This window comes from Dipodomys ordii, unplaced genomic scaffold (genome assembly GCF_000151885.1).
Source record: "Dipodomys ordii isolate 6190 unplaced genomic scaffold, Dord_2.0 Scaffold26, whole genome shotgun sequence".
NCBI lineage: Eukaryota > Metazoa > Chordata > Mammalia > Rodentia > Heteromyidae > Dipodomys > Dipodomys ordii.
The window spans coordinates 4329280-4352527 of NW_012267242.1; the positions used below are offsets into that span (position 1 = coordinate 4329280).

At 37.8% G+C, this 23248-nt stretch overlaps 2 protein-coding genes across 2 annotated transcripts in view; one reads left to right on the forward strand and one right to left on the reverse strand.

Annotated features, from left to right (window-relative positions):
- Window positions 1-7257, forward strand: part of Kctd3 (potassium channel tetramerization domain containing 3) — a 33738-nt gene extending 26481 nt beyond the window's left edge. Inside the window, exons 14-17 of the mRNA XM_013015349.1 lie at window positions 683-779; window positions 3915-4099; window positions 4179-4317; window positions 5586-7257. Of these exons, the coding sequence (XP_012870803.1) occupies window positions 683-779; window positions 3915-4099; window positions 4179-4317; window positions 5586-6147 (983 nt within the window). The 3' untranslated portion in view covers window positions 6148-7257. The remainder of the gene's footprint in view (window positions 1-682; window positions 780-3914; window positions 4100-4178; window positions 4318-5585) is intronic.
- A 4101-nt stretch (window positions 7258-11358) lies between these two features.
- Ush2a (Usher syndrome 2A (autosomal recessive, mild)) overlaps window positions 11359-23248 on the reverse strand; it is a 640567-nt gene continuing 628677 nt past the window's right edge. Inside the window, exons 68-71 of the mRNA XM_013015154.1 lie at window positions 22208-22291; window positions 16596-16840; window positions 13709-13930; window positions 11359-11448 (exon numbers count right to left, since the gene is read on the reverse strand). Of these exons, the coding sequence (XP_012870608.1) occupies window positions 11359-11448; window positions 13709-13930; window positions 16596-16840; window positions 22208-22291 (641 nt within the window). The remainder of the gene's footprint in view (window positions 11449-13708; window positions 13931-16595; window positions 16841-22207; window positions 22292-23248) is intronic.

Sequence of the window (23248 nt, forward strand, 5' to 3'; positions counted from 1 at the left end):
AATTTGAAGCTAGAAAGAGCTAATGTTTTATAATCAGTCATTTTAATGGCTTTATAATATCTATTAAGAAAAAATGTAGCATATTTTTCTAGTAATATGTTATAATTCCAGCAAAAGAATCTAAGCAAAAACAAGAGAGGGAAAAAGAAAATCTGAGTAACAAGTCTCACTGTCCTGTTAATATACAGCCTTAAGGAAATTATCACATCCAGCTTTTAAAGCCTAGTGCTAAAATAAAAATTTGAAATACTAGCTGGGTGCCGGTGGCTCATGCCTGTAATCCTAGCTACTGAGGAGCACAGTTCAAAGCCAGCCCAGGCACGAAAGTCCGTGAAATTCTTATCTCCAATAAAACACTAGAAAACTGGAAGTGGTGCTGTGCTTCAAGCGGTAGAGCACTCGCCTTGAGCTGAAGATCTCAGGTACAGCGCCCAGGCCCAGAGTTCAAGCCCCACAACTGACAAAAAAAAAAAAAAAAGAAATACTATGTATATCTTAAGACTTTTTAATGCATATTGAAGTGCTTTTATCAGTCTGTTTTGCATGTGGTTTGACTTGGAATTAAATGCTAGCTTTATAGCATAAGAAATTCTTTTTGAGACTTGGGTATTAGTATTGATATTCCTTTGGTAAAGTGATACAAGTTAAAATTTATTTTTTTATTTGCTGTTTTCTGATCAAGGGCCATTTGGAGAACGAGATGACCAACAGGTGTTTATCCAGAAGGTTGTTCCCATCACGAACAAACTATTTGTAAGACTCTCATCTACTGGGAAAAGGTAACACTTTATTATAATTATACTTACACTAAGAAATTGCTTTATTTCTTTCAAAACATTTGTAGTTTGTTACATTCATTATTAAGTTAATATTAAAAATATACTTAGTTTTTATTCTCTAAGATTTAAAATCTTTACTTAGTGATATAATAGAACAGTAACACATTGACCTTCTATCATGGACAAATACAATTACTGATTAATTTTTTTTAAAACCTTTGATTTCTTTCAAGAGGGACTAGAATTTAAATATTTTCTGTCCAACTCCATTCAATTCTGTGTGCATTGTTTGCATCTCTCAGATAAAAAAAATTACAGATTATCTGAGCGTGTCCCTGTATAGAATACAAAGATAACATTAAACCTTGATGAAGAATAATGACAAGTTAAAGACTTATGGCACGCACAATTTAATGTACCCATGTTTCATTTTTGTATTTTATACCATTTCTTCTTCCCTCTTCTCTAATGTAGACAAAATGTCTCTATTCTCAAAAAGGGGAATCCTATCTACTGTTCTCAGTGTTTGCACAGTGTGCCTGCTTCCCTTATGTGCCACTGCAGTATTTTATCCTTTAGAAATGACTTCTAATCAATCTTAAAGCGAAGAATATGGCAAAGTGAATGTCAGACAGATAAACTAGTTCTGCACTTCCTTTTATGATCTGTGTAAAGTCATGTCGCTAAGTCATGTCCCTTAACCTTTGTTTTTGCTTTTTTTTTTTTTAAACGAAACAAAGTTCAACTATCTGACAATATATTGTAGGATAAAATGACTTAAAAATATAAAATATCTTATGACCCTGACTGTCACAGAATACAGGGTGCTTTCATTTTTCTTTTGCACTGGTTCAAATTTTACTTCCTCTAAAATTGTTTGCCGCCTCAGATTGAGCTTGAGCTTTAACAATTCTTTTTCAAAACAAGTTTGGTTTTTTTTTTTTTGCATGTTAAACAACTAAGTAAAATTCCTATCCACCATTAAATAAAAGCTGCTTTTCTTTTGAATGTTGCTGAAGTTGTTGGTGGTTTTAAAGTCTTAACTTTAAGATGATAAATTTTCTTTCCATCAGGGTTCATTGTATGTTGTAGTTATTAGCAACCAAAAAACGAATTAATTCCAGAAATTGATTTTTATGTACTTAAGTTATCTTTTTGACAGCCTTCTGTTTTTTAATTTAAGAAAATGTATTAGAAGCTTGAATGTAGATGAGACCAAATTATTATCTCAAAAATGTTATAAATCCCTGTGGTTTAGTGTTCAGCATCTATTTGGTTAAAAACAAACCTGCCAAATGCTTATTAAAACTGGTATAACACTTACAATGGTCAATTTTAATCCCCTCTTTTCTGTTATTTTAGACAGTGGAAGTGTATTGTAATCAACTATTTGTGTATGCTAAAATTATATCTTTCCATTTTTAAATTTATGATTCCATTGGGAAAACTATAGTTATACAAATAACCATCTGAAGTGACTGTAGAATTGATAAAGCTTTATGAAACTGTTGTGAACCAAAGCTTGCTGTTTAACGTTCAGACTCTTAATAGAAGCAAAATTGAAAGGGTTCTATTCGAAAGTAAGGAAGAACACTTCTTGTGGAAATTTTTGACAGAAAAATTCTAAGGAATCTATCCCTTAGAGGGGCAAAAGCAAATTCATACTTACTTTTATGTGCGTGTAAAGTTGATTTGTTTTATTTTAAAATAAAGAATCTAGTTTTATAAATCAGTTTACAAATGTTCAAAAGTAAATGTTATTCATCCCATTAACAATAGTAAGAACAATTATCAATGAACAAAAAACTATGAATTAAAAAACATTTTTTAAAAAGAGATCTACTGGGGCTGGGAAGGTGGCCCAGTGGTAGAGTGCTTGCATAGCATGCATGAGGCCCTGGGTTTGATTACTCAAGCACCACATAAGCAGAAAAATCTGGAAGTGGTGCTGTGGCTCAAGTGGTAGAGCACTATCCTTGAGCTGAAAAGCTGAGAGATAGTGCCCAGGCCCAGAGTTCAGGCCCCATGACCAAAAGAGATCTATCTACCTTGCCTGATAACTACAATAAGAATTGTTGCAAATGTCATACTCAGTGGTACAATACTAATAACTTTTCCCCTTAAGATAGGCGTGAGACTAGCATAGCCTGCATAGCCTATTACTATATGTAATCCTTCTTTTCCTCCCTCCTTTCTTTGTTCCTTCCTTCCTTTTTCATACTAGGGTAAATTCATAGACTTGTTTTACTTGCCAGGTATTCTACCAATACCTCAGTGTATGTGGATTACCTAATAGTAATTTTTGTTTTTAAATAATCTTTTTCACTTCTGTGAAGTTCACTGCAGTACAATTCAGCTAGCTCTCATATGACTGACTATATGACTTTGGGGAAAATAATTTGCTTACATTTTCCCTTGATTTCCTCATTTATCAGGATGGATATAAGTGTTCATAGCTGGGCCCTCCCGCCTGTAATCCTAGCTGCTCAGGAGGCCGAGGATCACGGTTCAAAGCCAGCCCGGGCACCAAAGTCCAAAAGACTCTGATCTCCAATTAACCACTAGAAAACCGGAAGTGGTGCTGTGGATCAAGTGGTTGAGTGCTAGCCTTGAGCTAAAGAGCTGAGCACCTAGGCCCAGAGTTCAAACCCCATGACCAACCAAAAAATAAATAATTGTTCAGGTTATTTTTATCATATTTGAAAACCAGTGAGTTACCTATTATTTTAAATATGCTTTGATAAAAGATCCTAAAAGAACATATACTGGGCCATCTGTGTTTTTTTTTTCCTAGTTTCATATCTTAAACTTTTCACCTAAGTCCTAGTGACTTTTCAAGATTTGGCATGACTGCTTGCTTTCAGCTTTGTTTGTCATGGTTCATTTTTAAACCTCATTAAGACTTTTTAGGTTTTGTGATTTAATTATTTGCCTTATTTCAGTTAGCTCAATAAAGCATTGGTGTATAAGAACCTTTCCCAAAGAAGCAAGACTTGCACTACCTATTGACTTTGTCTGACCCTTTTAAGTCTGCTTTAGATACTCATTCAACTCTAACATTGCCGTTAATGAAAAATCTTAATTGTAAAATGTTATTGCTTCCCATAGTTTACAATCGTCTACTATTTTTTGCAGAATATGTGAGATTCAAGCTGTTGACTGTACTACAATATCCTCATTTACAGTGAGAGAATGTGAGGGATCGAGTAGGATGGGCTCGAGGCCAAGGCGCTACTTGTTTACAGGCCATACAAATGGCAGCATTCAAATGTGGGACCTGACCACTGCTATGGATATGGTGAACAAAAGCGAAGATAGGGGTAGGTTCCCATGAGAAAGACGCTTGACCTAAGTACAAGTTTGCCATAAGTGATTCTAAGGAGTGTTTGTTTTCCTCAGATGTAGGAGGTCCAACTGAAGAAGAGCTACTTAAATTACTAGACCAGTGTGACCTGAGCACATCTCGTTGTGCTACTCCTAACATTAGCCCAGCAACTTCTGTGGTTCAGCATAGCCGTCTACGAGAATCAAATTCTAGGTAGGTTAAAGAATTGATTGCTTTGGGGGAGATTGACTGATGCATTCTAATTACAGATGCTAAAAAGCTCTATTTGTCGTAGTATGTATTTAGTTAAAACTTTACTTTGGTACTTACTATTTAACATTTTAATGCATTTCTCATCTATATGCATATTTTATCCTTTACATAGTAAAGATTTTTTTTCCCCCTTCTCTGTGAGAGTGAGTGCTAGGGGATGAACCCAGGACTTTACAAATACTAAGCAATGATTCTGTTGAATTAGGCCCCCTCCTCATTTTTGCCTCATTTTAACTCAGTTGAGAATTACTTCCAGTTAGAATGCCTATTGTGATCAACAATTCACTCAAGGGGTTGGAGATTTAGATCAGTGGAAGAGCACTTGCCTGGCAAGTGCCAAGGCCCTCAGTTTGGTCCTCAGCTCTGGGAGGGGAAAAAAAAAGAATTCACCCAAAATTAGGCAAATTGCATGTCTCCTTGGGAAGCAGTAAGAACCTTATTCCTTCTTTATGTATTTATTTTCATGAAGCTCTGACTAAATCCAGTCAAAAATGAATTTTACAAAAAGACACCTTAAAACAAAAATTTGGAATTCTTCTGTCTGTATTATGCAACTCAGTTCTTGTATCCCACTTCTGGTTGATGGTGTTTAAGTTGTTGTGAGACCTACTGTTCCCTGGCCCTTAATTTTGTGAAAATACGCCTTTAAAAGGCAAGATCGAAGTTAGTGTGGTGAACTTAAGTGATGAAATTTTTAGATTCTGAAAAGCACTATGATCATAGCGGAAGTTGGCCATGTTACAGGAAGCAATGAATCAAACCTCTGCAGTTCAGTGTTGAGCTCTCTGAATCCTGAGCGTTTGTGGTTTCTCTGTGGAACTGCATCCTTGTGGACAGTAAGGGTCTCCTGTGCCTGGCGTTACTGTGCCCATTGCCTAAGGGACAGCATTACACACTTGATATAGTGATATAGTATGCCTTTTATTTTAGCATATCAACAAATTGAAAACTGAAGAACAGGTATAAATAGTAGATGGATTGCTTATTTCTTTTTTCCATCTTTTTGTCAGCTGTTTAAAGTGTGGCTTGAATGAATATATATCTGTGGTATTATTTACACTGGTAAATGTATATGTAGGCTATCTGATAGGTATTTTTATAGAAAGAAATATAGATATAAACACCTTATATTTACCTAGTTAATGAGAAATATTCCAGAGAAAGTCAAGTGAGATTTGAACTCTTAATTCTTAAAACCTGTATTTCAGCCTCCAGCTCCAGCACCATGAAACAATTCACGAAGCAGCTACTTATGGCTCTGTGAGGCCTTATAGAGAGAGTCCTTTGTTAGCCAGGGCAAGAAGGACTGAGAGCTTTCACAGTTACAGGGACTTCCAGACAATTAATTTGAACAGAAATGTGGAAAGAGCTGTCCCTGAAAATGGTAACTTGGGTCCAGTACAAGCTGAAATGAAAGGGGCAACAGGAGAATGTAATGTATCTGAGAGAAAGTCTCCTGGAACAGAAATAAAAAGTCTGAAAGAATTAGAAAGTGGACCTGAAGTGCATAAAACAATAGAAGGTTTTTCAGAATCCAAGAAAAGAGCGTCGGAAGATGAAAATGAAAACAAAGTGGAATTCAGGAAGAGAGGCGGATTTGAAGGGGGAGGATTCCTCGGAAGAAAGAAAGTTCCTCATCTGGCATCCTCACCCAGCACTTCGGATGGTGGAACTGACTCTCCTGGTACCGCATCCCCATCCCCTACAAAGACCACTCCATCTCCTCGGCATAAAAAAAGTGATTCTTCCGGACAAGAGTACAGCTTGTGAAAACTTACCAAAATGAATGATAATTTTATTACATCCAGAAGAAAATTGAAACCTTTCTGGATTTTTTTACACTAAAATTTTACAAACTAAAATTGGACTTCATTTAGTATCTTTTTAGCAGAATTCCCTGAAATAAAGAGATACAACCATCATAACCTCTTTCCATTTTGTAATTTTAAGTTTCACAAGCATGTCTAAGAGAACATTTGTAAAGCAGGAGTCCACTTTAATGTTTAGCTCCTCACTGTTGATTTGTTGTCTTTACTCCTAATCTTATGCCTGAGAACTGACTGTATTCTTTCATCTTCATATGCCTGAGCCATGTCTTGGAATGCTTTCTTAAGTGAATCATGTGATTCTTCTTGGAGCTTAGGCTTCCAACCCTTATTGTGATTGCAAAGTATTTACCAGGAATTTGATGAGGTGCTATGTTTGTGAAAAAATATATCATGTAGTTCAAAACACTAATGATATGGAATAACACATTCCAATGTGTGTAGGATCATTTCATTTTAATTGTGGGTCATTTTCTAAATCTCATTGTTGGGCGTTCTTAAATCTTAGCATGTATAACCAATATTCTAGGCTAAAAGTCTATGTAAACATTCTTCTAAGTTGGAGCAATTGTGTTTGAAAAGGTGAAGTAAAAATAATAATCAAGGCAAAACTTTGAGTCCCCAGAAGGGAAAATTCTCAGTTACTAATTTCCCTTGCGTTAGGAGCCACCATCTATTTTTTTTTCAATATTAATGATCAAAATACATAACTGGCAGTTTTGTTATACTTAGGCACTATAGTTCTAAATTTTTTATTAAAAGTTTTAACTTGTAAAAAAGATTATTTTAAATTCTCAGAGGAAAAGAAATAATTTTCTTATATCCTTCATTTAGATTGTTTTTCAAGTTCTGAAAATAAAGTGAATGTAAGTTTAAACCACATTAAGCATTTATTGATGAATAGCATTTGTTGATGAATAATGTATATATTCCATTCTAAGAAGTATAAGTGAGTAAAACTGAAATTCTTTAAAGTTTACTATATTGTCAGTGTCTTAAAATTCTCTTGTATTTATTTATCAATTAAACCAAATAAAAATGATTAAGCAATGAGTTTTTAGTTATTTAATGAACAATCTGTTTGAAGTAACCTTTCTGTTATGTGTTTGTGTTTTTTCTTCTTTTTATAATAAGAGAGGTAGAATTTAAAGGGCTATAAATGAAGGGTTAGTCAAATTATAATCATAGAATCACTGAGGACTAATTCTTTCACCCATTTTCCTTACTCCTATATTTGTATCTCACCCACTTTTTTTACTCATGTTTTTATGAAAGGTGAGCAGGTAAGAAAATTAAAGAAACAGTATTTACTAGGAATAAAAGACTACTTACTTAAAAAAAGACAGTATATACTACTATATAGTAAAAATATAAAAAGTCAAACTAATCTGTGGATTATACTACATGTTAACTCTTGTTTGTTACTTTTATGTACAGGATTTTAAACCTTGGTGTTAAAGCAGAGATATGAGTTCTCACTGGTACCTTGTAAGTTTGAGCATGTTATCACTTGCTTGAATTTTTTTCTTTACATTTGCATCATGAAGGGTATTGTGACTAGGAGAAAAAAAGTTGAACTGCATCTCTACTAGTTTTTGTTTACATTTTGGTAGAAAAATGAAAACAATAATTCTTATGTCAAAGGGTTTTCCGTCATTCTGTGCGGATTCTAGATCCTATATTATCATAACACTCTGCTAAGAATTGTTCTTATTGTGCAGATGCTAGCACTGAGATCCTCAGGATAAAAGAACCCAGTCCTGCTGAATTTGGTTTTTTTTTTTTGGGTCCAGTCATGGTGCCTGAACACTGGGCCTGGGCGCTGTCTCTCAGCTCTTCAGCTCAAGGCTAGCGCTCTACCATTTGAGCCACAGCGCCACTTCCGGCTTTTTTCTTTTTGCTTATATGGTGCTGAGGAATCGAACCCAGGGCTTCTGGCATGCAAGGCATGCGCTCTACCACTGAGCCACCTTCCCAGCCCCCAGTCCTGCTGAATTTGAATCTTACATAGGACTCTTTTGAGTTCACACTTAATTTTAAACAGTGCTTGAGAACATTACCATTTGAGAACATTACTACAATATCTGATTTTCTTAAAGTGCTTACACTAGAGTATTTTTCATAAATGCACTAAATGAAACTTGATTCACATTAACGTATTTATTAAACCATTTTTAGGCTAATATACATGGTATTAGTGTATTGGGAACAAATTATTCATTTGTAACATAATTAAGTTCCTTATAACTGAATTATTTCACTGGCCTATGTTTTGTTTACAGGTTGTTCAGTGGAATCATTTTTATATGGAGGCCAACACAAACTTTACATCAGTATAAGGTACTGCAGCAGAGTTTTATTTAAAAGTCTCCACTTACTGGAAGTTATATCTGTAAACAATTCTTACTACAGTTTCTAAAAACATAACTATGTACTCTATAAATAGCTAGTGCTAGGAATGACAAAGCATGCTAGTTCTTAAGCTGAGAGTGTCGCCTGTGCAGTTGATAGGCCATTAGTCAGAGGAGATGTAGAACAGATTTTAAGAGTTTGCAGACCAATTGTTTTTTGCTGTGTTAGGGGGGAATGAGAAGTCAAGGGACCTCATCCCTGTGCAGAGCATATTGCTTCTGTACAGGATTTCTTCCAGGTTGCTTAGTTTTACTGGTTCTTAGTGACACCTTGGAGGTGTTAAATCCAGATACACTGCTTAGCCCTACCCTAGATCTCTTGAACCAAAATCACTGTGGTGGAGCTAGTTTGTGTAGAGCTACATGGTCTATGTAGTTTGGCATGTAATACCACTTAAACTAGTAAAACAGAATCTTAGGAGTTAAATAAGATTTGGAGTATTGGACAGGGTGGGGTTCTAGGTGAAGCCATACCAGCATCTCTTCACTCTGATCTGTAGGGTTAAAAATGCAAATGAGATCACTGACTGAATTAGTTTAATTACTAGATGAATGGAGTAAATGGATAGTAAGAGAAATCCCCTGTTTTCTATTTTTATAGTTTTATAACTGCTTTTTGAAGTACATAGTAATAAAGTACTAAAAATTTCAAAAACAACCATGAGCCCTGTCTTGTGAATTCACCAGAAGTGTGGATACAAGAGCAAATCAATGATCAGAAAATGCCACTTCTTCCCTCTATCCTTCAGGTAGCTCACTTGCAGACAGAGCTCACTTAGCTCATTTGCCCTAGCTCTAGACAGCTAATTGATCCAGGATCAGCAAATAAAAATGAAGACCAGTGAACTAGTCAATGCTGTGTTTCCATTTCAGAAAGTATAAAATTTTTGGCAAGAAAAAATTTTGTGCAGCCACTACCTAATCTACATGATATGTTGAAGTTTCAGATTTGTTCATAGCAATTGCAACAAAGCTGAACAGTTTAATACTGGTCTGTGTTTTTGACACATGGTTGGCAAGTTTTGTCCAGGAGTGAGTCTGAGGAACAACTCTACCACAGATTTGGATAGCTGTGGTACCCCCCAGAAACTCTCTTTGAGTGTGGGACCATGTAGTTCATGATTTTCATGCAGAGGAAGTGAGCTTATTCCTTACTTTGTAAATTGCTTAAAATACTGTCAGACTAGATTATAGTATGTGAGAAAGCTTCAAGGTATTTCATAGAATCACTAAAACTCTTAAGAATAAGTGAAGGGGAAACCTACATCGTTTTCTAGGAAGAACAAAGTTAAATATGTTGATGACTTAAAAAAAATTTTTTGTCATATTACTTCCATTAATAACTTTGTAATCCAAAGGGGAACTTAATGAATCATAGATATTGGTTCTGATAGTCTGGGGGTATTGTTCAAGAGGTAAAATACCTTCTAGCAAGTATAGGTCCTTCATTCAAACCCCCACACTGCCAAATAACATTTAATCAGTTTACATTATAGGTATGTATGGAAATAATCACAATGAAACTCATTCAGTTGATACTCTCTTTTAAAAAAAGGATAGACATGGTATTAAGATGTAGCCAACTCTTACTCTAGGACAAGTAGTAAGATCTGAAAATGAAGAGGTTATAGTTCATATTACAATGACACATAAATGTATATATCCACACACACATACATGTGTATAGTTTTGTGCTTATGTGAATTTCAAAACTGCAAGGTACACAAATAGGAATTTACTTCTTTTAATTCCATGTATACTGTTGTGAGTAGAACAGTAGTGCTGAGTTGAAAATGTCAGAAGTCCTTGGCATTCAATGAAATGACAGAATTTTGTGAAAAGCACCAATTGGAATTTCAAAGCTTTGTAAAAATATGTGAAACAAAAGCATTAGTTGATAGTGGAGGTGTTTGCATCGAGACAAGTTAGGTGTTTACTCCTTAGATTTTCTAAGTATAGATGAATGAAAGAACACTAAAATGCACGAGGCAGAGTCAATATCGAGCCCTAGTTAAGTGCAAACTTCAGCTAAATGTGTATCTGCAGTGCTGTTTGTTTCTGACTTGACATGGCCTGAGGTTCGGTTTCACTTGCAACTCTCATGATTCATATCGCCATTCCTCATGGGCTTCTTCCCGCCCTGAAATTGCAAACAGAAGCAGTAGTGATACCTGCTTCATTGTCGAACCAGAAACATTTCATCAGTGATTTCCCCTCCCTAGAGGAGCCTGTATTATAGGAGGAAATCAAAGTCTTATGCTTACGACTTTGCTTGCTTGGCTGGCACTCTATACCACGTGAGTCACACCTCCAGCCTGACTTTTTCCTGGTTATTTTGGAATTAGTTTTATGGATTTTTTTCTACCTGTACTGGCTTCCAAACTCCATCCTCCAAATCTCACCTTCCTCAGATGCTAAAATATAGTTGCAAACCACTGGCTTATTATAACAGCTGGGGAGCATCCTATATTGCCACTGGTAAGCCATTAACTGATGGCATGACCACCGAAATCAAGTGAAAATTACATGCTTCATCATGCACACAATAGCACAAAACAATGTTTTCGGTAATTATTTTTCCTAATTTCAGACCGCTTCTTAAATCTTTGTCAGAAAATGGCTCTCCCTTCTTTACAGAGTTGTGGAGTTGAGAAACTGTTTTTCAGCACTCATGTTGTGATAACCCAGGAGTAATGGGTTGCCAATGCTGTATCCATCCATTAGACCTTGAAAGTTTCCATTCGTTACAGGTGGGTGTCAGTGAATGTGGTGCGTTCTTTGGTCACGGAGCTGAAGCCTTTGATGGCGTTCATCAGGTCCTCTTCATCCACATACTGAAAAGTAAGCCATTGGTTATGGTAGTTGCCATCAATACTTAAGGCTATGAGATTGGTGTAAAAATTACTATTTATTCACAAGCCTATACCCTATGTTTAACCCTAAGGTGTGGTTAAAAACAATCCTTTAAATTACTATATTGCATGTGAGCAAATCCATCGTGTGATTTGAGTGTTACATTGTGTTGATATCATAACCTTTTCAAGCCTCAGTTTTCTCATCTGTAAAGTTGGGAGGAGATAATTTTTTCTAAAGATCTTGAATTCCAGGAATAAATGGAAGAGCTGATGCAAACTATTATTGTCTTATTGCTTCACCTTCCATTACTATATTTCATGTATATTAAGTAGGTTGTAATTTTGTTAAAATTTATAAGTGACTCGCCAAGTATTGGACCTTCAAAAATTTTGAATTCAAATCTTTTGATTCAAAAGATACTGTCAATTAGTACTATAAAAAAGAAAAAAGACAATATAGTAAAACAATTACAAATAGGAGTTTTGGAATCAAATGGTATTTGGAGATTCCCAACCCCACAAAACGATTACTTCTGTTGTACTGTTGGATATGTTTCTTCACGTTGAAGAACTTTGTAAATATATATTTATATTTTAAAAATATATGTATATTATACTAACATATTTGTATATAATATATAACACACTATTATATATTAATATTTAAATATGAAATATTTATAAATATATTAGTATATATTATGTATTATATATTATATAAAATATATTTTAGTATATATTATACAACATATAATATAAATAAAATATATGATATAAATACAATATGTGAATTATATATAACATGTAATATCAAATATAATTTAATATATATTTATATGATATTTTATTAATGTATACTTATGTTTTAATATATAAATATATGCACTTATATATTTCATAATATAGAATATATATATAGTGTATATAATTTTTAAACGCAGTAGTATATATAATTTATAACATGTTTTATATAACATATGCTAGTATACATTAATATATAATAAAACTAATATATTATGTAATATATACTAATATATTAATATATAATGTTAATTACTTTATACTAATTGTTATAAGTACAGAAATATAAAAATATATGTATTAAATATATGCTATTAAATAATATGTAATATATATTAGTATATGTGGCTATATTAAGTGAATATATGTGATAGGGAACCTGGAGCCAAAGGATTTTCTTTGTCATTTGCCATTGTCAAGGAAAGATTCACAAGAGTCACTAACTTACCAGTGAAGAAAAGGTGAGGAAAATAGAAACAGATGGTTGAAACAAATGGAGGTGAATAATTCTGCCTTAAAGCAGTAATAGTATCTAAGGTCTAACTTAGCTGTTGCTAAATTTAGCCCAGTGGAATCATACTCAAGCGGACATCTATATTGATAGCATAATGTTGAAATTTGGTGGTTGGTAAAACAATTTAGGATTTTAGTTCTCTTCCATAAGGAGGCTCATAGCAAATAATAGGTAATAAAGAGCTTATCTTTTAAAGAATCAATTATTTATAACACTCAAAATTATGAAGGATGAAGCTCATAATAGTAACAATATTATTCACCCAGATTTCCTGAAGATTCCCTTTTTTTTTTTTTAAGAAAAAAGGCACTAGTGGCTCATGCCTGTAATCTCAGCTTCTCAGGAGGCTGAGATCTGAGGATCACAGTTCAAAGCCAGAGGGGGCAGAAAAGTCCATGAGACTCTTATCTCCAATAAACTACTCAGAAAAAGTTGGAAGTTGTGCTGTGGCTCAAGTAGTAGAGCGCTAGCCTTGAGCACAAAGAGACTCAGGAATAGCGCCCATACCCGAGTTCAAGCCCCAGGACTGTTAAAAAACAAAACACTTTAATCTGTTGAGAGAAAAAGACTATTCCCTGTACAATAAAGTAGTAAGAACAATATATTATTCCTCCCTCTCCTCACGCTTTTGTAAGAGAACTAGGTACTTGCATTTTATGGCTTACTTTAGGTCAGTGCCAATGTTTCTGACTCTTCAAATGAATAAAATATAGCCTGTACTACTTACTGTGCTGTTTTATGTGTAAGAAAAGAATGCCAAATAATTCAGTAATGCGGGCTGCTAAGTTAGTTACAAGATAATTGGTTTGACAGGCGCTTGGATGCAGAAGCAGAGTGCTATAGGACAGCATTCAATGAAGTACAGAAGTTCCATGTCATCTTTCCACCAAGGCGCTTCTGGACTGGGTGGGGTAATCAACTCACCAGTCCCCTGCTGTGGCCCATGATGGTTTCCCACAGTGATTCATCAGTCAAGACTTTCTTGTCTTGAATATCCATGAGCTGGCTGACACTGCGGTGGAGAGAACTCTGTGAATAGGACTGGCTTAGCTGGCTTTGACTTGGAATACGCAGTACAGACATGCTCTGGCTGCTCCGAATACTCCCAGGGGTCCCAGTCCTGGGAATTTTGGCATCAGCTAATCCCTGGAAAGGAAATTACCTTCTGTGATTAACATATAAAGAAAATGGAAACTGGACCTGAGATACCGCGTGGAACTTCAACTACCACATTGCCAATGAGGGGAATGATGACTTCAGAAGCAGCAGCTGTGATCCCCTAGACTATTTGTGTTCGATTTCTTGATAAGGATTAGATAATGATCTCATATTGGCATTAGATGGCTACTGCTCTTGCCGCTCATGTTGTTGTTCCCTGTGGAATAACCGCTTGTCAGTTATTGCCAGTGAGATGAAGGGGTTGGAGGATGATTAACAGGTGATCTCTTCATATATCATTCACGTTGGTATAGTCTGCCTCCAAAAACACCCCTCACGAAACAGGATTTTATCCTTCACAGTCCTGAATTTCTATAAGAAGACTGACATCCTCCCCCTCTTTTCTTGTTTTCTGATGTTCCCCTCATTATAGAAGTCAAGCCTCCAAATGAAATCAGGTAACAGCATGACAAAGTTACTCCTTGATTAGGACCTAGAACACACTATAAGATAGTCTAGCTATTCTAAACATCCAAGATTCCTGGCTTAACTGGCCTAAGCAATGAACTATTCTTGCTTTGCATCGGACAGTCTGCACACATGCAACACACATTGGTACCTCAAAGTGCATGGTGTAACTTTTCAGAGTGACATTGCTGGACACATCAGATATATCAGCCACGGAGTCAAACTGAGAAAAATAAAATGGAAACCATTAAAATGGTTTTAGGAATTTACAGCCAAGATGGCTCAATAGAATTCCCTTTCTCATGACTGCTTCAGAGGGGTCAAGATAGTGAAGGAAAAACTACTTCCAGGTGAGGGAGAAAAGGGAAGTGGAAACAAAATTAGCAAGGTGATAGCAACCCTGAGCAGTAAAGAGAATCAGGCAACCTAGAGACTAGAAAAAATTAAGAACAAAACAACTTCAGCATGGTCTTGATCAACTCAGGAATTTAACACTGCTGGCGTAAGTAAGCAAGTACCAGCAACTTTGATCATAGAATACTATTAGTCCTAAATGCCAAAGAAACCCAAGCACTTGAGTCATTTTGGGAAACTTGTTGTTCTACAAACTAATTCTCTAGCACCAGAGAGTCTATAATCTTATCAGATGAGCAGAAAACTCAAAAGCTATGAACATATGACCATATAAGATGATGCTAAATGAAATGAACCCCAAAATATGGACATGATATTTTTCTTCATCATTGTTTTTATGTACTATGTGATTTTTTGTTTCTTTTGTCTATTCTTTCCTCCTATGGTATATCCCCTGTTGTCACTGTATTTGATTTTGGTACCCTGCATCTTATATATACATTTATCTAATTTGGGGAGGGAAAGGGGAATAACAAAATGCTAAAATAAGAACACAGGATGACCCATTGCAACAATGATACAAGACACTATGTTGGAAATACAAAATGCTAAAATAAGAACACAGGATGACCCATTGCAACAATGATACTCACAAGACACTATGTTGGAAATGAACTTTACAACTTTGGGGGGTGGGTAGGAGTAGGAAAGGTTGGGGAGAGAAGGGGTAGTAGGAAAAAAAGGAGAGGGGTAACAATGTTTGACAAGAAATGTATTCATTACTCATCTTTACACTATTTTTTTTAAAGCAACTGCCCTGCATCAGAGAAGGTCTAAAAAGTGACTCCCCTGCACTAAGGAAGGGGCTCACTTTCTGTCAGCATCCAGAACTCAAAATCTGTAATAACAGTGGGTGCTAGGTGCCAGCTTGATATCTGGGCAGAAAACAGAATGCTTGTCCTTGTCAGAAGACTTGGGCTGGTGCATGGGCTCACTAGGCAGAGATCCTTCAGAGTCCTGCACCTCCAAGATCAAGCTACTTACCTACACAATGGTTGGACTAGGGTTAAGATAGGTTTTACCATACCTATGCACTCAGAGCTGGGAAAAGACCAGTCAAACCCAGCAACTCCAGGAATGCAGTTAATGTAACAGTGGTCTTAACCCTCACTAACATGTGTGGGACCCAGCCCAGCCTGCAACCTTCAAACTGTAGCCACTCCAAGAAAATCCCAATTTCCCTTGTGCCTATGCTTCAGGAGCTGTGAAAGTTTCCAGCTGAGCCATGTAGCTCCAGGAACACAGTCATCAGTAGCCCTAACCCTTGCCTACACCTACCCTTGATAGATGGGATCTAGAGAAGCTCTCCTTGGTGGCCCACAGCCTTGGGACTGCAGCTATTAGTGTGAACAGTCTTACAATCAGTCTTATCTCTGTGGACCAGGGAAAGAGCCTGGGTTCCTTAGCAGAACCTCACTTTATGGTAACAACATGGAAGAAATTAGCCATACAAGGAGCATGCCTCCGTACAGTACAGGACATGTATATACACCATCAGTCTCATTACATGGCGTGAGGACAGGGTGAAGACATTCCCTCAAGAGGAGATCTGAAACAAAGCAAGGATGTCTACTTCCACCACTATAGTGCTAGAAAATGTTCACAAGAGCAGGGAGGCAAGAGGAAAACAAAGGACATCCAAAGAGGAAAGGAAGAAAAATTATGCATGGTTTGCAGGCAACATGATTTTACACATAGAAACAATGGACATACTCCATTAGAACTGAGAAAAGCAAGTCACCTCATGGTGGAGAAAAAAAACCATACGTACCATATGAGTTTCCCCTGGTGGGTACCCTCTCAATGAAGACATCCTCTTCTGAAGAGGTACCAAAGGGGGCCTCTCTCTGACATATGGCTCCCTGTGGATTTTTCTTTGTAGTAGCAGGGACAGAAATATGGCCAACAAGATCAAACACAGCATGGCCATTAAGATGATGAACCACAGTTCACTGTAGAATTCTGTACTTTTTCCCCGGGATCCCTTCTTTTCTCCAGGAGTTGTTAGCACCAGGCCTGCAAAAATCCATGCAAAGAAAAGGCAAACTATTTTTGTTTTTATCAAAGGTAATTTTGTGATCACGGGCAGTGTTGTTTTATTGTAAACAGAAAAGGGCTGAAGGCAGCATGTTTCTCAGTGCTTGTTCTGTTTGTGTGCAGGTTAGGGCGATGGTTCAGTGGATTTATGAGATTTAATTTGGAACTGACAGCCCTTCAAAGACCTCACCGGCATTCTTGGCATGGCCATTTTGCTTGCCAATCATCATTGCCTTGGCAAGTCTCTGAGAAAGATGGCTAGAGTCAGCAATTTTTAAGAGGTCACCAAAGTAACCCTGAGGTTACATAATTGATCAATTGTGTGTCTTCCTTGACAACAGGTTCTCCTACGGGTCACTGCTAGAGTCACAGATCAGTTCAGTGCTGTGAGTGAGGTTCCCTCCTTTCTTGCAACAGCCCTGTTCCTGAGATGTTTTGTACAAGCTTATTTTGAGATACAGGATTCCATTTTATACTCTGAAATGAATGGTCTATGCTCACTAATATCTAGTATTTGGTTTGCTTTTTTTGTGTGTATATGTCCTGGTCCTGAGGCTTGAACTCAGGACCTGGGTGTGAGCTTTTGTGCTCGAGGCTAGTGCTCTACCACTTGAGCCACAACTCCACTTCTGGTTTTTTGGTGGTTAATTGGCGATAAGAATTTCACGGACTTTTCTGCCCAGGCTGGCTTTGAACCGTGATCCTCAGATCTCAGCCTTCTGAGTGGCTAGGATTACAGACTTGAGACACAGATGCTTGGTTATTAACACATAGTTTTATGGTTTTTGTCCCCTGACCTCTCTGTTAACTAGCCAAAGCTCTGCAAACCATCTTCCTATGGAAAGAATTCCTTTAATTGTGGGGCTGCTTTCTTTGATTTCTATGCATGCGTTGAAAGTCAGGGCAACTGTCTTCACATGAAGCTAATCAAAGTTCACATTTAATGAGTGTTATGGTTTGGATCTAGAATGACCTCCAGTGGTGCATGTGTGATTCTCAGGGCAGCCAGAGAGAGATGGTGCTGTTGAGAAGTGATTGGATCATGAGAGTTGTAACCTCACCAATGAATTGATAAGCAAAAGGCTTTTATTTTTATTTTATTTTATTGTCGGTCGTTGGCTTGAACTCTGGGGTTGGGCCCTGTCCCTGCATTCTTCAGCTCAAGGTGAGCGCTCTACCACTTGAGCCACAGCGCCACTTACAGTTTTCTGGTAGCTTATTGGAGATAAGAGTCTCCAGACTTTTCTGCCCCGGCTGGCTTTAAACCGTGATTGTCAGATCTCAGCCTCCTGAGTGAGTAGCTAGGATTGATTGCCAGCGTGAGTCACTGACGCCCGGCGGCAAAAAGCTTTTAAAGTACTATTGAGGGTTCAAGCCTAGTTACAGGAAGTGTGTCACTAGGGTTGACTCTGATAGTTTGTCTCTGCCCCCTTCCTCTCTGTTTCCTGGCTGCTATGAGTTGAACAGCTCTGCTCCATGTCCTTCCAACCATATTGTTCTGCTCACCAAGATTCCCCAAAACAGGCGATGGAGAACTAGAACCTCTGAAACCACGAGTGAAAATAAAACTTCTCTGCTGGATCTCCCCTGGTATTCTGTCATGATGGAATGCTGACTGACACAAAGGAGCATTTACCCTATACAAGTCTTTTTTTGGTGTGAGCTATCCAGGGTTAGAGGATGGGTAGTGGTGCATTATCAAGTCTTACAAATGTGGAGAAAGCTGGATGAGCTCAGGCATGCAGGAGAAAGGCTTTGAGGGGTTTTTTGAATCTTAATTTTAAAATTGTTTTTATAAAGGTGATGTACAGAGGAGTTACAGTTACATAAGTCAGGTAAAGAGTAAAATTCTATTTGGACAGTGTCTTACCCCTTAGTGTGTGTGTGTGTGTGTGTGTAATTTTTTTTGTCAGTTCTGAGACTTGAACTCTGGGCCTGGGCACTGACCCTCAGCTCTTTAGCTCAAGGCAAGTGCTCTACCACTTGAGCCACAGTGCCACTTCCAGTTTTCTGGTGGTTTTATTGGAGATAAAGAGTCGCACGGACTTTCCTGCCCAGGCTAGCTTTGAACTGCAATTTGAGGGGGTTATTATAGGATAATATAAAGCAGCTTGTCAATCAAGAGGTGGTCTTGGAGATCTTCTGACTGCTTGCTGGATCAGCTCTGAAGCTTATAGATTGGATTCCACTGCTTCCTGGCTGGCACAGGATCTGACCTGTGAAACAGATCGCTGCCCACTATCTAGGGTCAGAGGCAAGAAAGACGTTGTTTCCAGTGCGTACCTACTCACTCATTGGACACACTTCCCTAATTTCAACCTCTGAAGGGCATTATGGGCTTGCTAGTACTTCACATTTTCTGGGCAAGCATTAAAAAGTGTTCAGAACTGGGGTGAAAATATGTCAGGAAAAACCCAAATGTGAAACTCTGATAGACAAAGGATCTTCCTTTACCCATCTTAATTCTTCCCCAGAACATTTCTATGATTTTGTTTGACCCCACTTGGGCCTTGGCTTTCCTATCTCTGAAATGAACATTTGGAGCCAAAACTCAGATGGACAGCCTGCAGATACAAAGCCCCTTCATTAGGAATCAGTGTGCGTTGTTTGATCAGAACAAGCCAATCTTGGCCACTCATGAGAAGGTGTGAGCTTCCTAGGTGTCGGACACAGGGCAGGACCTCTGGGAACTGATGGGAAGGGCTGAGAGTGCCTACTTGTTCCAGAGCAGGTGGGAGATGGAGGGCAGTGTGGTTCAGGGAAACCTCCCAAAGGGAACAGTCTTCCGCGCCATCAGAAGGAAAAGGCTCTTTCCTGCTTGGGGGCTGCCTGGAGGCAATGGAACAGGAAGGTTTTAGAAGTGAAATCATAAAAATTAAAACTGATGACAGACATCAGTTGGACAGGCACATCTTTGGAACTGGCACAGCCCTCAGAGTTTCTGCCCTCTGCTGGGCCCAGAGCTCAGCCTCCAGACACCAGAGTCCCTGTTCATGGCTGAGTGCTCAGCAATGAAACCCCATGTACGTTCAGGAACTGACTTGAGACTTCTCTCCTTCTTAAGAGCTCAAAAATCATCGTAGAGTAGATGACTTCCTTTTTTATTGTAATTGGTTTCACTTTAAGAGCTGCGCCTTGTGTGGGCATTACTTGGGAGGTTCCCAATCAGAATATGGAACTTCAGTGGCTGGGCCTCAACACCAAGGAAATCACAGTGTCCACTCCATGTGAAAGCAAATCTTTGGCAGGTGCTTGTGAGATGTGGGAATGGTCAGTATGTGGTCCTGAGTCCCTGTGTCAGAATCACAGGGCAGGGCTTACATCGTGACATACTACCTACCCCAACCTCCTGAGTTTCTTTGCTTAAGGTCTGTGAAGAAGCTACACAATACAGAAGTGCACTGGTTTGATTTTATTCACATTGAAATTAGACAGCCAGAGCTAAAAACAGTCCTGAGCCAAATTTATCAGGTCATCTTAGCAACAAACTCTCAGCGTTTCCGTGTGTACCACACCTCCACCATCTGTTTGTGGTAACACTAGAGTTGGTAAAAAGAATGCTAAAGGAAGCCTTTTTCTCTTGTTCCCAGTCATTAAACAAGAGTAATTATGTGGGAAGAATAATTTAGGTATTGTGAGAGATTTTATGTGGCATCCAAATATGTAGTCTGGAAACAACAAAATTTTACCTATTGAAGCTGTTTCTGATAACAATAGGTTTACTTGTGTTTTAGAATTTTGAGACATGCTTTTTCTATTTTAAAAATTATTGTAGCTAGGTGCTGGTGGCTCATGCCTGTAATCCTAGCTGCTCAGGAGGCTGAGATCTGAGGATCATGGTTCAAAGCCAGCCTGGGGGGTGGGAGGGAAACTCCATGTCACTCTTATCTCCAATAAACCACCAGGAAACTGGAAATGGTGCTGTGGTTCAATTGGTAGAGCTCTAGCCTTGAGCTGAAGAGCTGAGGGACAACACCCAGGCCCAGAGTTCAAGCCCCATGACTGACAAAAAGAAATATTGTCATTACAAAAGGTGATCTATAAGAAGAGTTACCATTTCATAAGTCAGGTAATGAGTACATACCTTTTTGGACAATGTCATCCCCTCCCTCGTTCTCTCCCAGTTTTTTCCTCCCATTCCTACCACAAGTTTATTTTCAACATAGTTTCTACAGAGTACCATTGCTGCTTTTGTTTACAGTATGTTTCTCCAATTTTGTGCCCCTGCTTACCTCAAAGACAGAAAAATGAACAAACAAGCCAGAAAAGCAAAAGAAAAAAAGGATAAAAGCCCTCTTGTTTGTATTCCCTGGAATTCATTTTGATAATGATCATAAGCACAGAGGCATTGCTCCCCCAAGAGTATCCTCCTTCAGTCTCACTGTGTGAATGCTTACAGTCCTATATAATTTATCATGGCCCAGAGTATCTTATATCCCTCTTCTGCATAGGAGAGAAAATATGCGCTGTGGAGAAATGTTTATTTTTTTGAAGTACATATGAAGCAGCCTGGTGATACACACCTGTAACCTAGTTTCATTGGAAGGTAAAGGCAGGATGATTTCAAGTCTGAGGCCAGCCTAAGAAAAATTAATAACCCTATCTCAAAATCAAAGTAGAGAATGAAAGAGCTGGAAGCAGTCCATTAGTGGTAGAGCAAACCCTGTATTCAACCCCAAGAACTAAAAAACAAAGTACAAGTGCACAAACGTTTTATGTGGCATTAATTATTAGAAAATAACACACGGTGTCAGTCTCAACTCCATTTGAACAGAAAAGATTCGTCATTTCTCTAATGTGTCCTTTTCAATGATAAGCTTTCGTATATATTAAAGATTCAAAGACTCAATTTAAAAGATGCTCCTTAAAAAGTTGCAATTTTGTCTCTTCAACTAAATTGCTTATTAATACCAAGTTATAATCTTTTATGAAGCATACTGATAGAAACTTCCCAAATTTATCATTTTAGGCTCTGAACCCAGGCTATCATTATCAGGATCAGTGCAAGATCAGCCGGCTATGTTTTCTCCCCCTCGTCTCTTTCCCCTGAGTTCCTCTCTCTAAGTCACTTTTCTGTCTACAAAAGCACAAAAGTTTTAGACAAATTTTGGTCAGTTCTCTTTGGCCTTTCCCCACCTAGCATTTCAATGATTTGGCATTTAAAAAACAATCCTACCTCCTTGCCTAATGAAACTTCCATGAAGACTTTTACAAGACTTTTACACAATTCATTGCATAAAACCCATGCTGGTACCTTTGCACAGTGTAAGTAAACAAACATAGGTGTGTTTCTTGAAAGAAAAATAGCAGGTGCTATGCCAAATATGAGACAAGTAAAATGCTCACCAGTTCCTGTAGCTGTATTGTATTGGATCAGTGGTGTCTTAACAGTGCCTACATCTGTAGTACAGGTGACCTGGAAAATAAAGGCTAGACAAAAGAAGAACTGGTAAATGATGCAGACATTCAACACTAATAGTTGGAGGGGGCATAGGTTTGAAAGAGCAAGTTATGATACCAAGAAAAGTCTGAAAATAGGAGTCCAGAGCAAGTTGTGGGGTTTTAACTAGTGCTATAGCTTGGATGTCCAATGTCATTGAAAAGTCCATGTGTGTAAAGCTTGGTCTCGATGTGATGATGTTGAGAAGTGATGGATCCTTTATGATATGGTCCCTACCGGGTGATATTTAGGTCATTGGGTACCTACCTGTACAGGGGACTAGAGTTTCCATTCTCCTTGCATTCTTTTGCTTCCTGGTCATAAGGTAAGTAGTTTGCTTTCCTATGTGGTCCTGGCTGCATCCACCCAAAGTACAAAGCCACAGAGCCCACAGATCATAGATGGAACCTCCAAACTATGAACCAGAACAGATCTTTACTCTTTGTTGTAAGCTGATTCTCTCAGGAATTTGGTATAGTTATCTAACGCTGACTTCCATCTAATACACAAACTATTTTCTAATCAAAAAGTGACCCAGAGAAAGAACACATAATAAGAGCACATTCGAAAATCATCACTTAAAGATTGGGGCTTACACAGCAAAGGAAAAGAAGAAACTTTCCATAAGTAAAGGATTACAAAGTTTATATTGCTGTGAATTTGGTGTAAGCCTGTCCCTTAAATGCTTTTTGGGTCATTGAGCAAGGATTTCTTACTCAACAGAATCTTGGAAATCACAGGATCTAAATTCCCCTCTCAAGAGCCAGGAACCTGTGACTCCTGCAAGGTCATGCAGATGGCCGGGGGCCTGGTCAAGTAGAACCTGTCTCTGCCAACTGTCAGGCCATCTTCCGTTTATATCCAGCTGCCCAGGTGACCAAGAGCTGTGACAGTAAATATGTGCATCCAGGTCATTGTAAAAATTTTATGAAGTTTCAAGTACAGTA